This window comes from Ananas comosus, linkage group 23 (genome assembly GCF_001540865.1).
Source record: "Ananas comosus cultivar F153 linkage group 23, ASM154086v1, whole genome shotgun sequence".
Taxonomy (NCBI): domain Eukaryota; kingdom Viridiplantae; phylum Streptophyta; class Magnoliopsida; order Poales; family Bromeliaceae; genus Ananas; species Ananas comosus.
In genome coordinates, this window is record NC_033643.1 from 2400218 (window position 1) to 2420141 (window position 19924).

At 38.8% G+C, this 19924-nt stretch overlaps 2 protein-coding genes across 5 annotated transcripts; both read left to right on the forward strand.

Moving 5' to 3' along the window:
* Positions 8248 to 13425, forward strand: LOC109727753 (transcription factor GAMYB-like). Of its 4 annotated transcripts, none has more exons than XM_020257928.1 (4): positions 8248 to 9120; positions 9225 to 9659; positions 11515 to 12520; positions 12825 to 13425. In XM_020257928.1, exons 2-4 carry the CDS (start codon positions 9294 to 9296, stop codon positions 13046 to 13048), a joined length of 1596 nt encoding a protein of 531 aa, XP_020113517.1. In that variant the 5' UTR covers positions 8248 to 9120; positions 9225 to 9293; the 3' UTR covers positions 13049 to 13425. The 4 variants fall into 4 exon arrangements, with proteins under 4 accessions (XP_020113517.1, XP_020113518.1, XP_020113516.1 ...); XM_020257929.1 differs by having other exon boundaries at positions 8248 to 8675; XM_020257927.1 differs by having other exon boundaries at positions 8248 to 8638.
* On the forward strand, positions 15010 to 19865 carry LOC109727997 (probable arabinosyltransferase ARAD1). Its single transcript, XM_020258251.1, has 9 exons — positions 15010 to 15556; positions 16035 to 16208; positions 17000 to 17157; positions 17478 to 17625; positions 17786 to 17901; positions 17984 to 18122; positions 18486 to 18596; positions 19042 to 19110; positions 19551 to 19865. Exons 1-9 carry the CDS (start codon positions 15050 to 15052, stop codon positions 19668 to 19670), a joined length of 1542 nt encoding a protein of 513 aa, XP_020113840.1. The 5' UTR covers positions 15010 to 15049; the 3' UTR covers positions 19671 to 19865.

Consider the following 19924-nt stretch of genomic DNA (forward strand, 5'->3'; position numbering starts at 1 on the left):
GTAAAATATATTGTACAATATATATAAAAATATTTTTCTCTAGTAACTTGAATATTTCGAAAACTTTAATATAATATTCAAATAGTAGATTCTGAGTTCGAATCCCATTAACTTAACGTCTCATTTATTTTTCTATTGTTTAATTTATGTCTCTATTTTGGGTCTATTAAAAGGTCTCTCAAACTTATACCAAAATTATAATTTAATTCAGTAAATGTGTTTCGTGACATTAAAAAAAAAGTTTATATATAAAACTTTACAAGTTCGTGGTACCAATTTCTTACAAATCAACCAATTGACACTTTATTTTTAATGTATAGGCTCTTTAAATACCGTGAATCATTTTTGTCGAAATGAATTTTAAGACGTTATTTGTTAAATATCAGAAAACATGCATGAAGTGTATTTATACACCAGATTCAGGCTATAATATTCCTTATCCTTATTGATAGGATAAAAAAAAGGCATCTATTTTTCACAATTGCAAACCATGCATTTAAAGATAGGATCGACTACAAAAAACTTTAATGTAGTAGGAGGCATCATCACTTAAGTTACATTTTGTATTTTTTCTCACCCCTTTCACATGATTGAAGGAGAGGGGTTGAGGCCAAAAGAGAGTAAGTGACGTAGGTACCTAAAAGTTGGCGAAACAAATATTTTTCTCCCTCTTTTCTAAACTATATTCATGTGTTATATATAGTGATTTATGTGATCAATTTAAAGACAGTTAATTTTATAAACAAAAATATAGTGGTGATAGTAATTACTGCAGCTCTGCTTTATCTGTCATTAACACTGCATCAATAAAAGAAAAAATAGTTAATATATTCAATTCTAATTCTAATTTTGTTATCTTAATCAAACCATGCTGTGATGACACCGAGCAAAGAGAAAAGGAGAACTATAAAAAGAAAGGGAAAAAAAATGTAAAAAGCGATAATTCTGATTGAACTAAACTTATTTCCTAGAACAATTTAGCTTTGAAGGCACAATTTTTGTTTGCTTCTTTTTTTCTTCTGTGGGCTTAATCATTCATTGGATTCTGCGTTACATTTATTCAATTTACCAAATTCTTGTATGATTTTTAGTCCAAATGTGGAAGTTTGGGAGGAGCCAAGAGTATGAAGTATCAAAACATGCTATTCCTTTTCCCCACATTATTTAATGTTGCAGTAAAGTTTCTATTTTAGAGGGAACTGGTACCAAAAGATTAGATTGGTGATAAGAGATTCTTCCAATTCATCCCATTTTACTCACACCAAATTGGTAGTGCATAGCATCTCTCAAGATCTAAATATAATTTGCCGCTAAAAAGATGTTGAATTTTAGTTTGATTTGATCTTTTTGATCCATATCCATCTCCGCTAAAAAGATACCTTACGGCTTGGACCCAACGCAACCTCCAGTACTCAATAACCAATCCATACGTATCAGGCACATATATATGGTCGAACACCAAACATCTTGGGTGTATGTGATGTTCCATATCTTCAACCCACGAAGGTGGTGGAAATAGGGATTTCAGTTTCGTCCCGTTCGAATGCCACATATGAACCCATCTCTTATAGTCAATCAAATTTCCATCGACTACAAGATGAATCTTCAACAATCTCGCACAATATTCTAAACAAGCACTCGAACAAACTCCGACGGAGCTTTTGAATTCGTCCGTGACTTCTCTGCATCCAAACACCCTCTAGACTGACCTAGTAACTACTGCTTATACCGTGTAAAGTTATTCAAAGTGAAATTAAATTCATTAGGGTTTTGTTGATTTGAATCTCCAAGTTGGGGCAAGGTAAAGTTCATGGTGAGGTCATCAAATTGCAAATTGAATTGGTGGGTCCAGGAAAAATTGATGCAGGTTTTGGAACATGCACAAAAACGTGGACCGGGTGTATGGTCCGGTCGACTCATAAAAGAGGGCTCGGTGACGCAAACCAATCCCAAGTAATACGTGGGCCCCACCTTAGAGCCAATCAATAAGCCAATGGGATCACACCTTCTCTTGTGGGTGGGTCCCACAAGATGTCTAGTTTTTTTTTTTTGAAAAATAAAGTATATATAATATATTTTAAATATTTTTATGGTTAAAATGTATGGAAATTCCCTCTTCTAATTAATTCGGATTGGGCAAAAATTACGGGTATTTTCTAATTTTTAAATTTGTTGAAAAATTCGGCTTAAAAAATAAATTCAGTATAAAATATAAAATATAAGATAAATCATATTTAAATATAAAAATTATAAATTTTTTATTTAAATTTTTAATAATTTGCGAATTATTCGGCTAGCCCAAAACTTCGCGAATAATTCTTTTTCTTTAGAAAAAATTCGTAAACAGACCAGTTAATTCTGATTTTTAATAATTCGTGAATTAATAAACAAAGCTTCTAACACATTCCCAAATAAGACCCAACAAATTTTAAATATTGTTTATTGGCCCTCCGTTAGGCCTCTTTGGATATTGTATTTTTCTTTTAAATATAGTTTCGTACATCAAAAAATGAAGAAATAAATGCTGAATTATTCGTAATTTTTTCATCCATATATTTACTTAGCAATTTAATTTTACTAATAATTTTTTGTTTTCAAATTTTTTAAATAAGTTGTTATTTATTAATTAACTGGATGTATTATGAGCTAACCAACTATAACAAAAAATTTATTTTATTTTCCAAACATCAAGCTATATAGAATTATTATTTTAAAAATAAAAATCCAGCAACGATGCAGAACGAGGCTTTAATTTCCCTTTTTTAATAAACTTTTCATCATTCATTCAACTATTAATAGTTAATTTATTCGATTATAATTTGCAATAAAATATTTTTAATTATTAAATTTGATGAAATATTGATCAATTTGTGAGAATCTTTAATTACTTTGGTTAAAAATTCTTAATTTCAGAAAATTAAAAGTTAAGGCCTCATTTGTTTTTTTTTTTTTCAAAAAAAATTAATTACATTAAAACAGTGTAAGAATGGATGCAATTATGTCACTAATCTAATATATATATATATTTGGCCAATTTGCATAAAAAATCCACTTATTTTGGGCTTTTGCAAATCGGGCCACCTTTTTCGTTTGTTGCAGATTCGGTCCGCTTTTTCAGCAAACTGACCAAATACCCTTATTATTTTTTCTCTTTCCTCTTTCTCTCTCCTCTTCGCTTCTCTCGTTTCTTTTTTTTTTCCGGCAGCGAAGCAATTTTTTTTCTTTTTTTTTTTCTTCTTCTTCTTCCTACTGTTGGAGCACTTTTTTTTTTTTTCTCTTCTTCTTCTTCTTCTTCTTCTTCTTCTCCCTCCTCATGACCGGCTGTTCGATCCTGGCTCCACCGGGCGAGTACCGCACCCGCCTCTGCAAGACGAGACGGCTGCGCCCGCCGCGTTGCTTCTCGTCGCCACAAGCCCGACGAGCTCCACGCCGTCAACCCTCCCTCGCCTCCGTCTCCGCGGCCTCGCCTCCCCCCTCCCCTCGCTCCTCCAACGACGCTGCCGCCGCCGCCGCCGCCGCCGCCCTCATCCTCTTCCAGCAGTAGCAGCGGACCATGCCGCCGCCGTCGTCGTCATCCCCCTCCTCGTGCTGTGCCCGGCGGAGCTCCACCCGCGGGCCGCGTGCACCGTTAATGGTGAAATTACACCATTACACCATTAATGGTGTAATGGTGTAATTTCACCATTAATGGTGTAATGGTGCTACTGCTGGAAGAGGATGAGGGCGGCGGCGGCGCCATTACACCATTAATGGTGAAATTACACCATTAATGGTGTAATGGTGTAACCATTGCACCATTAATGGTGTAATTACACCATTACACCGGTGTAATGGTGTAATTGCACCATTAAAATGGTGTAATTACACCATTAATGGTGCAATTACACCATTACACCGCGGCAGAGCTCGGCTCGGGGGCGCCGTCGCCGCGGCAAAGCTTCGCCGCCGCTGCTGCCTCCGCCGACGCCGCGCCCTCGTCAGCCCCGCCGCGGCCTGCCGCGCCCTCGTTCGCCGCGGCCGCCCCCCCGTAGCCGCCGCCGCGCTCGAGATCCGCCGGGCTGCGGGATCGACACCGCGGGCGTCGCGCTGCTCAGGAGGTCGCGGATGATTCCGTCCACCCACGCCGACGCCGCGCCCTCGTCCGCCCCGCTGCGGCCCGCCGTGGCCTCGTTCGCCACGGAGCTCTGCCGCTGTTCCCGGCGGATCTCGAGCGCGGCGGGGGCGGCGGCGGCGGGGCGGACGAGGGCGCGGCAGAGCTTAGCCGCGGGGACGGCGACGGCGCCGAGGCGTTCTCCGCTGGAGTGGCTCTGACGGCCGCGATCGGCCCGAAGCTGCTGCGGAGCGCCGGCGGCGGCGGGATTGGGGGTTTGGTGGACCCGCGCTTGGGCGCGGAGTACGACGCGGAGGAGGCCGCGGAGATGGTGAAGCTGGCGGCGGCGTGCGTCGCGGGGAGCCCGAGCTTGAGGCCGTCCATGGCGGAGGTCGTGCGGGCCATGGAGGAGAAGGCGCGGCGGCAGCAGCGGCGGCTTCGCTTTTTTTTTTCGGCGAAAAAAAAAAAAAAAGAACGAGAGAACGAAGAGGAGAGAGAAAGAGGAAAGAGAAAAAGTAATAAGGGTATTTTGGTCAGTTTGCTGAAAAAGTGGACCGAATTTGCAAAAACGAAAAAGGTGGCCCGGTTTTGCAAAAGCCCAAAATAAGTGGATTTTTTATGCAAATTGGCCTATATATTTGGCAGTAAAAAATAAAAATTTGAAAATAACTTCTTTTTACTTCAAATTATTTTTTTAAACACGTTATCATCCATCAGTTATCTGTATGCATTTTAATCTAACCAACTATAACAAAAAAAAAAAAAAATTCTTCTAAGTTCTAACAAATTACATGGGTCGTTTGATTAATAAAAAATAAATCATTTCATTATCAAATTAAGCAATTTGATTCAAATACAACTCAAATGTAATTGAACTAAACTTAAACTTATGAACTTTGGGTCGAATNGGGGACTATTTAAAAAAAACGTGTGGTGCTGTATCGGGGCGCAGGTTAAATAAACGTTTATTACCGAAACAGAAGAGTACGGTGCAGCATTTTCTGCGGTGTCAGATATGCAGTGCGCCCGTCAACAATCCCAAGAATTGTCCATGCTGTTCAAATATATGCCACTAAGCAAGTGGCACAGATTTGTGCCACTTGCTTAGTGGCACAAGTATCACCAGAGTGGCGGCGCGCAACAAACATAACGTAATCTGTGCCACTAAACAAGTGGCGCAGATTTGTGCCACTTGACAAATGGCACAAATCTGTGCCATTTACCAAGTGGCACAGGAAACGAAGATAACGAATATAAAGCTGTGCCTGAATCCTGAATTGGTAATCCTGAATTGGTAAACCCCAAACCACTCATGTCATCATAACCTGTGCCACTTACCTAGTGGCACAGGTCTCTAAACATAACCTGTGCCACTTACCTAGTGGCACAGTCCTGTGCCACTAGGTAAGTGGCACAGGAGAAACTTATGTTAGGGGGGGGGGCTCGAGACAGAGCTAGAGAGGGAGAGAGAGCTAGAGAGGGAGAGAGAGAGCGAGAGAAGGAGAACGAGAGAGAGAGAGACCGGCTGCGGCTGCGGCTGCGGCGGCTGCGGCGGCGGCTGCGGGGGGGAACTTGAGACAGAGCTAGAGAGGGAAAGAGAGCTAGAGAGAGAGAGAGCGAGAGAAGGAGAACGAGAGCGAGAGAAGGAGAACGAGAGAGAGAGAGACCGGCTGCGGCGGCTGCGGCGGCAGCGGCGGCGGCGGCGGGAAACAACGGGCTCCATCGAAGTAAGGAGCAAGAGGGATTGGGATCTTCGAAGTAAGGAGAGAGAGAGAGAGAGAGAGAGAGAGAGAGAGAGAAAAGAGAGAGGGAGACACCGGGTGTGACGGCGGCGGCCGCTGCGGCGGCGGCGGGAGTGGGCGGAGACACTCCGAAGAGTGTCACTCTTCGGGGTTCACTCTTCCCGAAGAGTGACACTCTTCGGGGGAGTGTCAGGGAGTGACACTCTTCGAAGAGTGACACTCTTCAGGGAGTGTAACCAAAGAGTGTCACTCTTCGCGAGTGTCACTCTTAGGGAGTGAGACTCTTACGGGGGGGGGGGAGTGTCACTCTTCGGTGACACTCCGAAGAGTGACACTCCGCGCCCCCCCGAAGAGTGTCACTCTTCGGTGACATTCCGTGCCCCCCAAACTCCGAAGAGTGTCACTCTTAGGGGGGGAGGGGGGTGATTTTGGAAAAAAAAACTTATACACGTAGATTAAAAAATATTCCAATAATTAATTTAATATTTATTTATATATTTATGAAATTTTTGATAAAAACAATCCATCATTTTCTTTCGGTTTTGTAATTTTGATTTTATTTAATAATTTTGAGTTGCAATCATTTGTTGTGGAGTGGAACAACATCAATACTTTTTTTTATTATCTATTTATGCCGGAGATATCAATGGGGAGCATAAATCAAAGAGTTAAATTATTGCAACATGAAAAACAAGAGAAAAAACAGTTCAAAATTAAATAAAATAATATGGTCATTTATTTTTGGAAAAGATGATGTTTAAGTATCACTATCTCTTGAAATAATTCAAGCAATGAGGACAAAAATGGTGTTCTCCAAAAATTAACACACGGAATTGAGAGTTCTTAACAATGGCCAACTCAAAATAAAAAAATAAAATAAAATAAAACATGCTTGAAAGCGCAAAAAAGAAAGGGGAATATATAAATTAAAGGAAATATTTAAAATATTAACAAAATAAAGATATTATTTTATTTTTGATGATGAGACATTTCAATTACGCCATTGAATAAATTTAAAACATTTAAGCTTTTCTAATAATCAAATTTTAGATTTCTCGACATCATTTATCTATAGGTCAAATGGTTTCAAATTTGTCTATTTTAACAAGTGTTTTCTTTATTGTCGTAAAAAAGTTAAGTATTATAGTTAAATGGAGTTGATCGTTAATTCAGATGACTGTTATGAAAAATAAAAAAAATTCACTAATACTTTGGTTATATTTAATGTTATTCTAACCCAGTTCTCAAAACGACTATATCTAGAGATAAGTTAATTTTCCTTCTTTTCCAAGCTATTAATACATTGGCCATTAAAGGGATTGGCTCCAACTAAAGAGTTAATTTCACTACTATCTATTTGAAATTAAGTTGATTAACTTGTTGCTAATATTGGATATGAGCTACTATTTTTGGAATGAGATAAAAATTTAAATCAAGAGATAAGGCCATTGTTATTGACTATAATTAAAAAAAAACTAAATTACAGAAAATCCTCTGATAAATACTCGTTTTTTATTTTTCCTTCCTCACTTTTAAAAACTTACATTTTGCATCCTTAAAATTTCAAATATATTTTCAGAGTGGTATGGCGTTAATAGAGAGCGCAAAATGACCAAATTATTCTTATTTTTTCTATAAAAAATAATTTTTAAAAATAATTTTTTTATAATTTTGAAGGATATTTTCAGTATAAATTATAAGAAATTAACGGAATAATGATAGAACTCTACCGGAGGGGGGTTAAATGTAACAACTTGAAATGTTGAGAAAATAAAAGATAGATTTTTAAAAATTCAAAAGTAGAAAAAATAGATATTTATAATAAATTTTTCTGTAATTTAACCAAAAGAAAATGCTTATACTCCTATAGCAAGAAACAATAGGGAGGCATATGTTATTTTAATACCCCTTAGACCTTAGTATATGTTTGCCTTTTTAAACTTTATTGTGCATTTTGAAGTTTCTCAAATTCTTTTTAAATATTTTTAACATCTATTTCATTCGATGAGCATTAATAATTGAGGGTCACTTATGCGAATTCTTTATCAAATTTTATTGGAAAAAAAACTGTACAAATACTCTGAAAAATCCTAAAAAACTAATAAACCAAGTTTTTTTTTTTTTTTTTTTTTTTACTTAATTAACCAATGATTTCATTACAAACTTCGTGGTATTTGCCGCGTAATTTGCAAAAAAAAAAAAGGGCTCGGCGAGTGTGGAGCGAGTCAAATTGGTGGTCACGTGTCACGCTTTAATGTCACACAAATCTGTGTCACTGGCAAGTGGGTCCCACACATTTTCTAGTGGGCCCTACAGTTACATGTCACCGTTACACTGAAATCCCCCCCAAAGGAGAGAGAGAGAGAGAGAGAGAGAGAGAGTGAAAGCGAGGAGAGAGAGAGAGAGAGAGAGAGAGAGAGAGCGCCAATCCCGCACTCTTTTTATTTCTGTGCTCTCTCTCTCTTTCTCTCTTTCTCTCTCTCTCTCTCTCCACTTCATCCCCCGAGCTTCGCTCCGGTAAAGAGCTCTCTCTCTCTCTCTCTCTCTCTATCTCTCTCTCCTCGCGCTTTCGTAGGATCCTCGGCGAATTAGGGTTTCGCAGCGCGTCCCCCCTCCCCCCTCATCTCGCCCACGTGCATCTCTTGCTCCGGATGATCTAAATTTGGATAGTTTTGGGGAGGGGGAATCGAAGGGGATCGGATTGATCGTCTAGGGTTGATCTCGGATGCTTGTTATCTTGAATCGATCGGAGACTTGATAGCTTTCGCTGGATCGCTTACGAACTCGAAGATCGGATTTGAATAAGGTCTTGTTGATCATTATCTCTGTTGGGCTTCAAATCAGTGAGAATTCTAGAGATTTCTATTTTTGGGTTCTTCATCATTTGATGTTATTAGGAAAAGTGTGAGCTTCTTTAGTTCATTTAATATTGGGCCTTAGATCTCTTACTATTTTATTGCAATATTTGATTTTGGAGTTTAGTGGGAGTCGTTTCCAGTTCCGTATGTGCCTTTGTTGCTATGTGGTTGTAGAGGACCAGGTGTTTCTTGAACTCTCTTTTTGAAATGGTATCTGGGTACTTTGCGTTTGATTAGTCGCAGTAACTTCTCTTGATTCCCAAGTTATCATGGTGGAAATTAATCACAATAATGTGGCGGTGTAAAGGTTTTATTTTTCACGGGAAATGAGTTATCTAATAGCTTCAGAATTTTTAGTTGAGTATGAGATCAATCTTCAGTTGCCTAACCGTTGCGTCGATTGCGTGTGATTGTTTGTGGCCTTCTTGAGGTGTGAGTTTAGCTTTCTCCGCTGTGATTAGATTGCCATAGTCAAGTACAATTTAATTGGAATTTGACTCTTTATTTTCTCTGTTTTGTTTATTCTTGCTGTAGATTCCTTTGGAATGGAAACTGGATTCTTGAGGGCTGGCAAATCTTGATGGTGAAATTGAACTGTGAAAAATGAAGCGTGCGAGAGAAGAAAGTGATAACGAAATGGCGCCAAATGATCAGATTGGTTCGCCATCAGCCAATGAAGATAGCAGCGGCGGCTCATCGGCAGATGGTGTCGTGGTTTTAAAGAAGGGACCCTGGACGGCGGACGAGGATTCTATTTTGAGCGAGTATGTTGAGAAGTTCGGCGAGGGAAACTGGAACAACGTGCAGAAGACCACGGGACTGGCTCGAAATGGTAAAAGCTGCCGTCTTAGATGGGCAAACCACCTGAGGCCTAACTTAAAGAAATGCCCCTTTTCACCTGAAGAGGAACAGCTGGTTGCTGAACTACATGCTCAGATCGGAAATAAATGGGCGCGGATGGCTACTCAGGTAAGCACTCTATGCATTCGGCTCTAATAATTCATCGTTGTATGTACACCTTTTAAGTAGTGTGCTATGTTTGGTGCCTGTTTCATAACTGATCTGATATGATCTAACATGTTATCTTGTGTTACCTTTGTTTTTATTTCCGTGCAGAGTAAATTGTTGCATTCAATATGATCCTTACATGTTAAAGCTCTTGTAGAAATGTTTAAGTGAAATTTGGGTGGATAACTAGAAGAATAGAATTGGTAACCGTGTGTTTCCAGAGGAGAACAATAAGATGCCATTTGCCCTATTTTCTTCTAGTACTATGCCTTGTTTTGGCAAAAGCATCTATTGGTTCTCAAGAAGTAAGATGCTTTTGCCAAACTGTTTAGTTTTTTATCATCCACAATATACTTGAGCCTACCTAAGGTTAGGAACTATTTGAGATTGCTTAAGGGCTATCAAACTTTGCTTTTGGTCCCCACTGTTGTATGATGCTCTAGCCTAGACTTAAAATTTGCTGCCCAGTTGGATTCTTGGCTGTGTTCATATCTCAACAAAAGTTGATCGGATGCCAGTTAAACCTAAGCCTGATTGTGCAAAAGGCTATATAATATGTGTGTGTACACACATACATTATCGAATACTTCTTATTGCTCTTGATGAACTTGCCCTTGTTTAATTATATCCGCTGCATACTACTACAACCGGCAAGGATCCTTTCCACTGTTCTATTAGTCGTCACTAGTTCTTTATTTCCTTTCCTTTTGAAGAGGGCAATATCCTCTTTTATGCAATTGACGGTATGGGCATGTTTCGTTTGAAGTATTTGAGACTTGAAATGGGAATCAGAATAAGTCATTCTCATTGTTAGTATTTGGATTGAGAGATTAGCATTCTGATTCCATTCTGGAGGGATTCGAATCCCTCAAAAGTGACTCCCACCATAGAGGTGGGAGTCAACTTTGATTCCGAAGTGATTGGGAAAAGAAAATTTTTTCCCACTAGTAACTATTTGAATTCAATTATAAGTCTAAATATAAAATTCATTAGATCAAATCATAATTTCAAATTTGAATGTCAAATATGAATTTAAAATTCAATTTTTAATTTCTTAAATTTTAATTTAATAGTTCTAAAATTTAAATTTTGACTTTGACCTTGAACTTGAATTGTATATTCAAATTTTAAGTTCAAATTGTAGTTCAAATTTGGATTTAAATTTTGATTACAAATTTGAATAACAAGTTTAAATTTACTGAAAATGTTAATTTGAACATAGTTCCGATTCCGATTCCGATTCCTCTTATGAACCAAACAAAGTGTTGTTTTTGAACCAAAAAAATTGTTCCCATTCCTCTTCCAATTTCGATTCCTATTTTGAACTGAGCGTGCCCTATTCTATCTCTCCCCCGCCATATCTGTTCTTTGAAAGCACCCAACCTCATCTTTGAAAATGATGCTGTCTTTATAGGTTGATTACAATCAGCAAATAGGGATTGACTAAATTTATCATATATGAAGTCTCATTGTATTTACTGGAGGCATATAAACTTTTTTAATTGAGAGCAGTTTTTTTCAAACTAGTTTGTTAGTTTGAGGTCCATAAGATATCCGGCATGTGTACAGCACACTTCTCTCTCTCTCTCTCTCTCTCTCTCTCTCTCTCACACACACACACACACACACACACACACACACACACACTCTAGAGTGTGGTTGATTTTGGTGAGGAATGGCAATCTTTGCACCATCCTCGAAATTTTCATTTTGTTTTGACACTCATAGTTCTTTGACAGTTCCTTTTAAATTCCTCATAGTTTCCTCAAAGTTCTTTCAGTATTTGGTGATTTGACTCAAATATTTTTCTCTGCAGCTAACAGGGCGCACCGATAATGAGATAAAGAATTACTGGAACACTAGAATAAAGAGGCAACAACGTGCTGGTTTACCCCTTTACCCTCCTAATGTGTGTGCACGATCAAAGGAAAATCAGCAAAGTGAATTCAATTGTGGTGACAAGCAGCCCCATGAGCTCTTGCAAGGAAACACATTCAACATCAGCGATATCACATTTGATAACCTCCATCATAATCAAGTGACTTTACCATATGTACCATCTCTTCCCAATAACTACTTCAATTCCATGCTTGATCAGGCCTATGATCCACAAAGATATATCTTTACGAATTCAATGAATACTGTGAATCAACCGACAGAGTCAGGCAGCTTTTTCCCGGGATATAGCAGTGGAATGTCCTCTGGGTTTCCCTCATTTAAGGAATTGTTAAATGAGCCTGGGAAAATCCAGCAGACATTTGGTGTCAGTAACCCTTATTATACTGAACCGAGCCGCTACAGGCTTGACTACCGAGATAGTGCTTTTTTGGGCAGCCAATCCCATTTAAATGGCAACCTCCCTGCTTCTGGGCACATCACCAGTCCCATGAAGCCGGAGCTCCCTTCACTCCAAGATACAGAAACCGATACCTTTAGCTGTTTGGAAAACCCCACAGCTCCTCCCACACCATGTGAGCCAACCGATTCCTATTTTCAGTACCCTGCAGCAAGTGAATCGGTGAAATCCGAATATGTATCATCTCAGCATGACGGCCTGTTAGACGCGCTTGTTCATCAATCACTAGGAAAGGTCAGCACGAAGAATCAACTAGAATCTTTCAAGACTTCACCAACTTCTTCTGTTGCCTCACCCGGTGATATGTTTGCTTGTTCGGAGCTTAATAATTACCTGGAGAATTTGGCAGAATATAATGACCCGATTTCCCCATTGGGTTTTTCTGCTGCTTCTGTCTTCAATGTATCTACACCTCAAATTAGTGGCGGTTCACTCAATGAATTTCCACCCACTGAGGTGCCTTCTGGTAAGCATCTCTAATGCATCAACTTGCCTCCTCCACTCATGAAACAGCTTTTCTATTCTGAAAAGAAGTAACAAGGGCGAGCAAACGTGCGGCGTTTGATGTGATGGGAAATAGAAATGAGGTTCTGGGTCCCCTCCAAAACCAGAAGTTCCCACTTACAACTTTAGTTTCTGCTTCTACTGCTTATTGAGTAGCTTTACGCAAGCCGAGTTTCTGCAGAAGCTCCATCAAGGCCAAACGGGCCTTTCCTTCGGGGCTGATATTAAAAGCCATTTTTATTTTATTTTATTTTTTTTAACTGCAGGTTTTGAAACTACACTGCCTGCTGATCTACATTTTCCAGACTTAAAAATGGGTGAGCAAGATACATTATCTCACCCAGGAACTTTAAGGCCAGATGCATTACTTGGCTCATTTTGGCGCCGTACAGAGAGCTCTCAAGGCACAAATGAGCAATCCCCTCTGGACGATGCTATGGCCATGCTTCCTGACGAAGATTTGGGTGATGAGAACAAAACCATGCCTTGAGAAAGTATTATCCACTTTTACTTGTTCGAGATTTATTTCTTATTTGGCCGATAAAGAGAATTCCTCTGTTTCTCTTTTTTGCCAGATGGTTGTGGACGAGATTCGTCCTTGTTTGTATTGTTGGTCACTCTGCCCCTGTTAGGTGTCAGCGAACTATTTTGATGTTTCTTTAGGGTCTTGTTAGGCGTAGAGTTGCAAATTAGTGTTTGTTATTACTGTCTAATAAATCGGCAGAAGAATGCTCTATTATGATGTTGCAGAAGATCCGAAACTTCTTCTCTCCTATGGAACATTTCGTCCTCTGAGAGCCCTTTGTACTCCTGTCGGATATTCATAAAGAAAATGTTGGTTTGGTTTGGTTTGCTTTGCTTTGATCACTTGTTCTCCTGACTGTTGCTAATTATCAACTCCTTAGGTTGTACATGTTGTTCTTGTTTTGGAGTGATGAATTTTCTTCTCTTATTGTTGTTTTCTGAAAGTTTTAATTATGCAGAATACTTCGAAACCTGAAGTCGCTGAGTTAGACGAATGATTAACGCTATTCATAATAAGGCTGCAACTGTTATTTGCTATTACTGTTGGTCACTGCATTGCAATTTAATGTGTGGTTGGTACTACTGTGGCTACTCCTGAATGTTGTTTCCGTTGCCATGCATATGATTGCGAAATTTCATCGATTGTTACCATGAGATTAGAGCTTGCTTTTTCTATGGAAGAGCTTAGATTATGCCATTTTAGAAGTAGAGATTGTTATACTGGAAATTCTAGGTAAAGTTGTATGGTAATGGTGCCCCCCTTGAAGGTGTAAATCATTTTGAAATAGACTTGCGTTGGAGTGCGGTGAAGTCGCAAACATTCACCACGTGGGCTCTTTCGACTTCGTTTCTATCACTGGTATTCGGTGAAGTTGCGAGTTCAGACCATATGTTTCTACCGGTGGTGTTCGGTGAAGTTGCCAGTTCAGAGTTCAGGAGTTCAGACCTTATGTTTCTACTTGTGGTGTCCGGTAAGTTGCGAGTTTAGATTGTATGTTTCTACCAATGATGTCTGATGAAGTTGCGAGTTCAGACTTTTCGTATGCTCACACTTTGTTGGACAGACCAAGTTCTCCATTCGAAATCAGGATGTTCAAACTAAGCCTCATCAATTAAACTAAAATTTTGGAATCAAACAGTAAACTACTTCAATTTAGTTGTTTTGGCCATTTTATTAGGAAAATTAATATTTTCTGAGCTAGTTTTGATATTGTCTGAGCTAATTTTGATATTGTCAAACTTAAAAAGTCTAAATTATGACTAAACACAATATATCTGTTTTCACAATATCAAATTTAGCTCCTAAATATCAATTCCCATTTCTTAGCCGATGGAAATGCAGATTCATTAATGGCTATGAGGGCGTTCGGCTCCGTGCAAAATGTATTGAAAAATTATTTTTAGTATGAAAAATACTTTTTTGCTTATTTGGTTCGACATATATATATTTTTTTTGTAAATTTTTTTTACAAATTTTAAAAAAATTAAAGTTTTCGTTTTTCACTGTTTTTCAACGGAAAACGAAAACTCATACTGCGTAAAATTTTTTCATTAATTTTTTTTTCCATCGAATAAAATAAATAAATATATTTTTTCTTTTAACCAAATAAATATTGATGAAATTTTTTTTTCAAACCAAATACTATAAATATAAAATTTTTTATACAAAAAAATTATTTTCCACAATTTACATTGAACAAAACGACCCTAATCGTTAACTGCTGGAGCCATTCAAATTTGCCTACGGTTTGATGGCGTTCAAATACATTTTTACCAAAATGCCCCTGACTGTCGTTGCTGAAAATATAGGAGGACCGTTGTCAAGGTCTGATTAAACATCAAGGACATATTTGTAATTTAATCATCCTACAAAAGCATACGCAGTTCTTCATTGGAGCCCTTCTTTTTTCTCGACTCTCTCTCCCTCTCTCTCTCTCTCTCTCTCTCTCTCTCTCTCTCCCCATCCATGGCGGGGAAACACTTCCCATTCGGAAACCCTAGATCCGCCGCCTCTTTCCCCTCCTCCTCCACCTTCCTCATCGCCTCCCTCTCCCTTCTCGCCCTCGCCTCCCTCTTCTTCCTCTCCTCCTCATTCTCCCGCTGCGCCTCCGACCCCGGCCCCCCCATTTCCCTCTCTCGGCGTAACTCTAACCCTAGCTCTAACCCTCCTGAATACTCCTTCCTCGCCTCCCTCGACAAGTTCCTCGTCACCGCGGCCCCGGCCGCGGCGGACGCGGCGGACGGCGGGGATTCCGCCGTGGGGGCGCTCGACGACGCGATCTGGGCGAAGGAGACGGAGAGGCTCTACGGCGATCCATCCGATCCGTGCTCGGCGTCGTCGGTGCTCCGGGTTTATGTGTACGAGATGCCCCCCAAGTTCACCTACGATCTGCTGCGGCTCTTTAGGGATTCATATAAGGAGACCACCAATTTGACGTCCAATGGGAGCCCCGTGCATCGCCTCATCGAACAGGTGGTTTATTGGGATCTAATTTGAAAGAAAAATAGTTTAATTCTGTAGAAAAGCACAAAAATTGCTGAATTTGATATTTGGGATGAGAAGTTTCGTTTGTTAAACAACCGTTTAGAAATTGATAATATTCTCTGTTTCTCACTCATCAAATCAGATTGAATTGTTATTGAACCTGCCTATTTTACAAATTGATGGCTGCATTAGCTCTTGAGTTCTTTTAATCAATTATAGACTACCAATTTTGCATTCATAGATGAAGTTCCAGGGGATCTACGAGTGATTTAGGGCAGTTGCAATGAGGATAAATCCTTGCTAGGGTGTGTAGGAAGTTTTATCTTATTGTTGTTATAAAAAATTGCTCAACCCCACAAATCATTGGCATCTTGGTGGTTAATTTGTTGCAATGTATTTTTAAAATTTGGATGGTACTTGTGCATGTTCTGTGAGTATAATCCCTCTTCTTTCCTTGCATATGCAGCATTCTATTGATTACTGGCTGTGGGCAGATTTGATTGCTCCCGAGTCACAGAGACTTTTGAAGAATGTTATAAGGGTCCAGAAGCAAGAGGAGGCGGATGTTTTCTACATACCATTTTTCACCACGATTAGCTTCTTCCTGCTCGAGAAACAGCAGTGCAAGGCACTTTACAGGGTGTGGGAGCATCTCCGAAGGTTTATGTTTGAGCTATTATTTGTTGCAATCTAGGATGTGAAATAAACATTCTTAATGAACAATATTTTCAGATTTTGTGCTATAAATCAAGTTTTTCCTCTTAAAAATGTGTAGATTAGCTCAACTGATTTCTATTTTAGAACATACAAAGCTAGTTTTTTTTGACCAACTGGCATCTAGGCATATTTGGCATAAATAATTCACGAGCAGCCACTTATTGTAAATAAATGTTAATGTTAAATTCAGCAATATACCAAAAGTTCTCAACAGAATATAAATTTAGTTACCTACATTACTTAATCTCTGGATTAAAGAACAATGGTAAGTCAACAGCATAGTTTGAAAAATTTGGAATTACCATTGGAAGTTGTAGTTGTCAGGCTTTCAAACATGATCAATTGCTGCCTGCTTGTGTCTGTGGACTCCTTTAATTGTTTGATCTTGTGTTTCTTTCTTGTGTTTTCTGATTTGTGCGTTAATTCATCTTGCTTTGTGTACTTGGGACCTTTAGTGGACTTTAATGTATAATTCTTACATATTGAAGGTTTTCAAGCTATAAAGTATAATATATTTCCGCCTTGTATGATTGCTAAAGCATTGCTACAATGTAGGAGCGATAGTTGTTTTTGCAGCAGTTGTAATATTCTATTTAAAGAATTCTCTATGACTTTGCCCTTGCATAGAAGCAAAATGCTTTCTGTCAAATTTATGGCTGATTTATTTATAGCTTGGAAGAATATCTTATCTGGAATATTACACCACTGTTATAGGAGGCTTTGAAGTGGGTGACTGACCAGCCTGCTTGGCAGCGCTCTGGCGGAAGGGATCATATTCTTCCTGTCCATCATCCTTGGTCGTTCAAGTCTGTTCGCAGATTTATGAAGAAAGCAATATGGCTTTTACCTGACATGGACTCCACTGGGAACTGGTGAAATTACTTAGACCTTGACTTAATTGCCTCTTCATTATAAAGGTCTTTTGCATATTTGTCCCCCAGATCTTCAGTTTACACATTAATTTGTCAATTAATTATTCACACTATTGGCGCCAAAGCTTCTATATTGTGCATTTTCATTTATCGTTTTTCTTTCTATAAATTCCCAAGATTAGGTTAAGCTTAATCCAAAGAAGCATTGGAAAATATAATTGTCCTCTGCAATTATAATGTCTATGTTGTATAGGAGCTTGAAAAGGAACTTGTTCTATTTACTGTTGGAGGCGACAGACAGCTAATTTTTTGAATTACAGGTACAAGCCTGGGGAAGTGTGGCTGGAAAAGGACCTTATCCTTCCATATGTTCCAAATGTGGACTTATGTGATGCTCAATGCTTGTCAGAAACTCAATCCAAAAAAAGCACACTGCTTTTCTTTCGAGGAAGACTCAAAAGGAATGCTGTATGTCTTTTCTTTTTTTTTTTGGGATTCATTTCTTGACCCTTAAATATGAAATTTCTTCTTGATTGCTACATTTATCCATTTAAGAACATCTTCCAGATTGCTGACTTCTCGCTTGATTAAGTTGCCTTTTGGGTTGTTTACATCTTTTTATTTTTAGGGAGGGAAGATTCGTAGTAAACTTGTGGCAGAACTCCATGACGTCAAAGGTGTTGTCATAGAAGAAGGAACTTCTGGGGAAGGGGGGAGAGCAGCAGCTCAGAATGGCATGCGCAAGTAAATATATTTGGCATTTATTATTATTATTAACTAGTTTCTTCTGCATCCTATTTTATTAACTTGTTGGATGTGTTGGTAGATCTCTCTTTTGCTTGAGCCCAGCTGGAGATACTCCGTCTTCTGCTCGGCTGTTTGATGCAATTGTCAGTGGGTGTATACCTGTTATAGTAAGTGACGAATTGGAGCTTCCTTTTGAAGGAATACTTGATTACAGAAAGGTAAAGGGCTCTCTTAGTCATTTCTTGGAAGTGCCTTTCCCTCCCCTTCAGTGTTACGTTATCTCTTTAATGGGCTGTTGTAGTCTACTGACTGAAGAGTGACCTTTACTGTTTTATGTGGAACCAACCAGATAGTTTACTTTATTTTCATTTTAGATATATGATGAAATTTAGTTTTGTTTTGCAATTTTTGATGTGGCTTTGTGTTTTTAAATCTTTTCTTTTGAACCTTCAACTCTACTACCTTCAACTCTACTACCTTTGCTTTGGAATAGAAAAAGAAAATGAAAAAAACCGTAATATTCTGGAATATAATATGTGATGTTGATGTTTTCTTTTTTTTTTTTGTGTGGCCATTTGCAGATTGCACTGTTTGTTTCATCAAGTGATGCTGTTCAACCAGGGTGGCTTGTGAACTATCTTAAGGGTATCGATTCCAAAAGAATCAGGGAGATGCAAGCCAACCTTGCTAAGGTCTGTTTGCTACTTTGCTTATGCACTGATGGAACTAAATTGTTGAATGGTTTTTTTTTCCCCCCTCCACATGCCCACGCAACTATGCTTGTAAAATTCCCTGGGAAAGGCAGCGTTTCCATGCGTTCTCTTAAAAAAAAAAAATTCTTATGTGCTTGCATGACCTTGTCAGGATAACTATGCCAAAACCTAGAGGTATTATGCAAAAAAAAAAAAGAAGAAAAAGAAAAAGAAAAAGGAAAAGAAAAAGCTTTTGTGTAGATACCTCTCATAGGGCTTGCTCACACATTAACAAATTTTTAGAGGCATGTGGGCAAATACCTACTTCACGGGAGTATTTGATCAATTTAATATACGTGCAGCGGTGTATGTACAAAATCTGAAAGAAAATTTAGTGTCTTTTCTCTGTATATGATAGTAATTATCTTTCATAATGCTACTGCAGTACTCGAGGCACTTTTTGTATTCACATCCTGCTCTGCCTCTTGGAGCAGAGGACCTGACATGGAGAATGGTATCTTCTCATTCGTATTTCTAAATTTGTGTTTTGATGAAATTGATTCTTTTTAAAATTGCCTCAAACAGTACGGAATCGTAAGCAATTGTTACCGGCCCTTTGAAAGAAAGCTAAATTGCAGAAACCCTCAAAATATTACAATTTTTTACTTTCTCCTTACCTATATATTACACCTGTAAACTGAACAATTCATCTCTGCACCTCCTCACACTGTGGACTCCACTAGGTTGATATATAAGGGAGCAATTCGAAAAACCATGATTTCTGTTGTGGAGTTCTTGTTTTCGAATGAAACCCCCAGTTGATTGTTTTTGCTTGGGAGTTTCTAAGAAAGCAATCCTATTCTAGCTATTAGATGCAAAAAAAAAGGGTGAATTCTCCTTCATGATACTTGAATATTCTTGTTTTGTACTTCTAACTCGGGAGAATCGTAACAGATTGCGGGTAAATTGGTGAACATAAAGTTGCACACGCGGCGGTCGCAACGAGTCGTGAAAGAGTCGAGGAGCTTATGCACGTGCGAGTGCAGAGTTGGTAACATCACAAGGTTACTCTGAGCAAAACTTGAAAAAGCCGTGTGATACTACTAGCATCTCTTCTATTTAGTTGTTTGGTGATGACGATGTGGGGAAGGTGAATCTGGAAAGCCTTTCTGTGCGTTGTATTTTTCATTGTGCTGCTTGTAACAAGACGTCTAGTCTTGTTGGCTCCTTGTAGAAATGCATTTCTATAGTTTTCTCTTCTTTTTTTTTTTCAACATTACATTATTTAGTAGTGCAGAAATCTCTTTTCTTTTTCTTTTTTTTTTTTG

Excerpts from the sequence above, each read along its gene's own strand:
- LOC109727997 (XM_020258251.1), top strand. The coding sequence starts at position 15,050 with ATGGCGGGGAAACACTTCCCATTCGGAAACCCTAGATCCGCCGCCTCT. Across the intron at positions 17,626-17,785 it reads GAAGACTCAAAAGGAATGCT|GGAGGGAAGATTCGTAGTAA; the intron begins GTATGTCTTTTC and ends TTTTATTTTTAG. Across the intron at positions 18,597-19,041 it reads TGCAAGCCAACCTTGCTAAG|TACTCGAGGCACTTTTTGTA; the intron begins GTCTGTTTGCTA and ends ATGCTACTGCAG.
- LOC109727753 (XM_020257928.1), top strand. The coding sequence starts at position 9,294 with ATGAAGCGTGCGAGAGAAGAAAGTGATAACGAAATGGCGCCAAATGAT. Across the intron at positions 9,660-11,514 it reads GGGCGCGGATGGCTACTCAG|CTAACAGGGCGCACCGATAA; the intron begins GTAAGCACTCTA and ends TTTTCTCTGCAG. Across the intron at positions 12,521-12,824 it reads ACCCACTGAGGTGCCTTCTG|GTTTTGAAACTACACTGCCT; the intron begins GTAAGCATCTCT and ends TTTTAACTGCAG.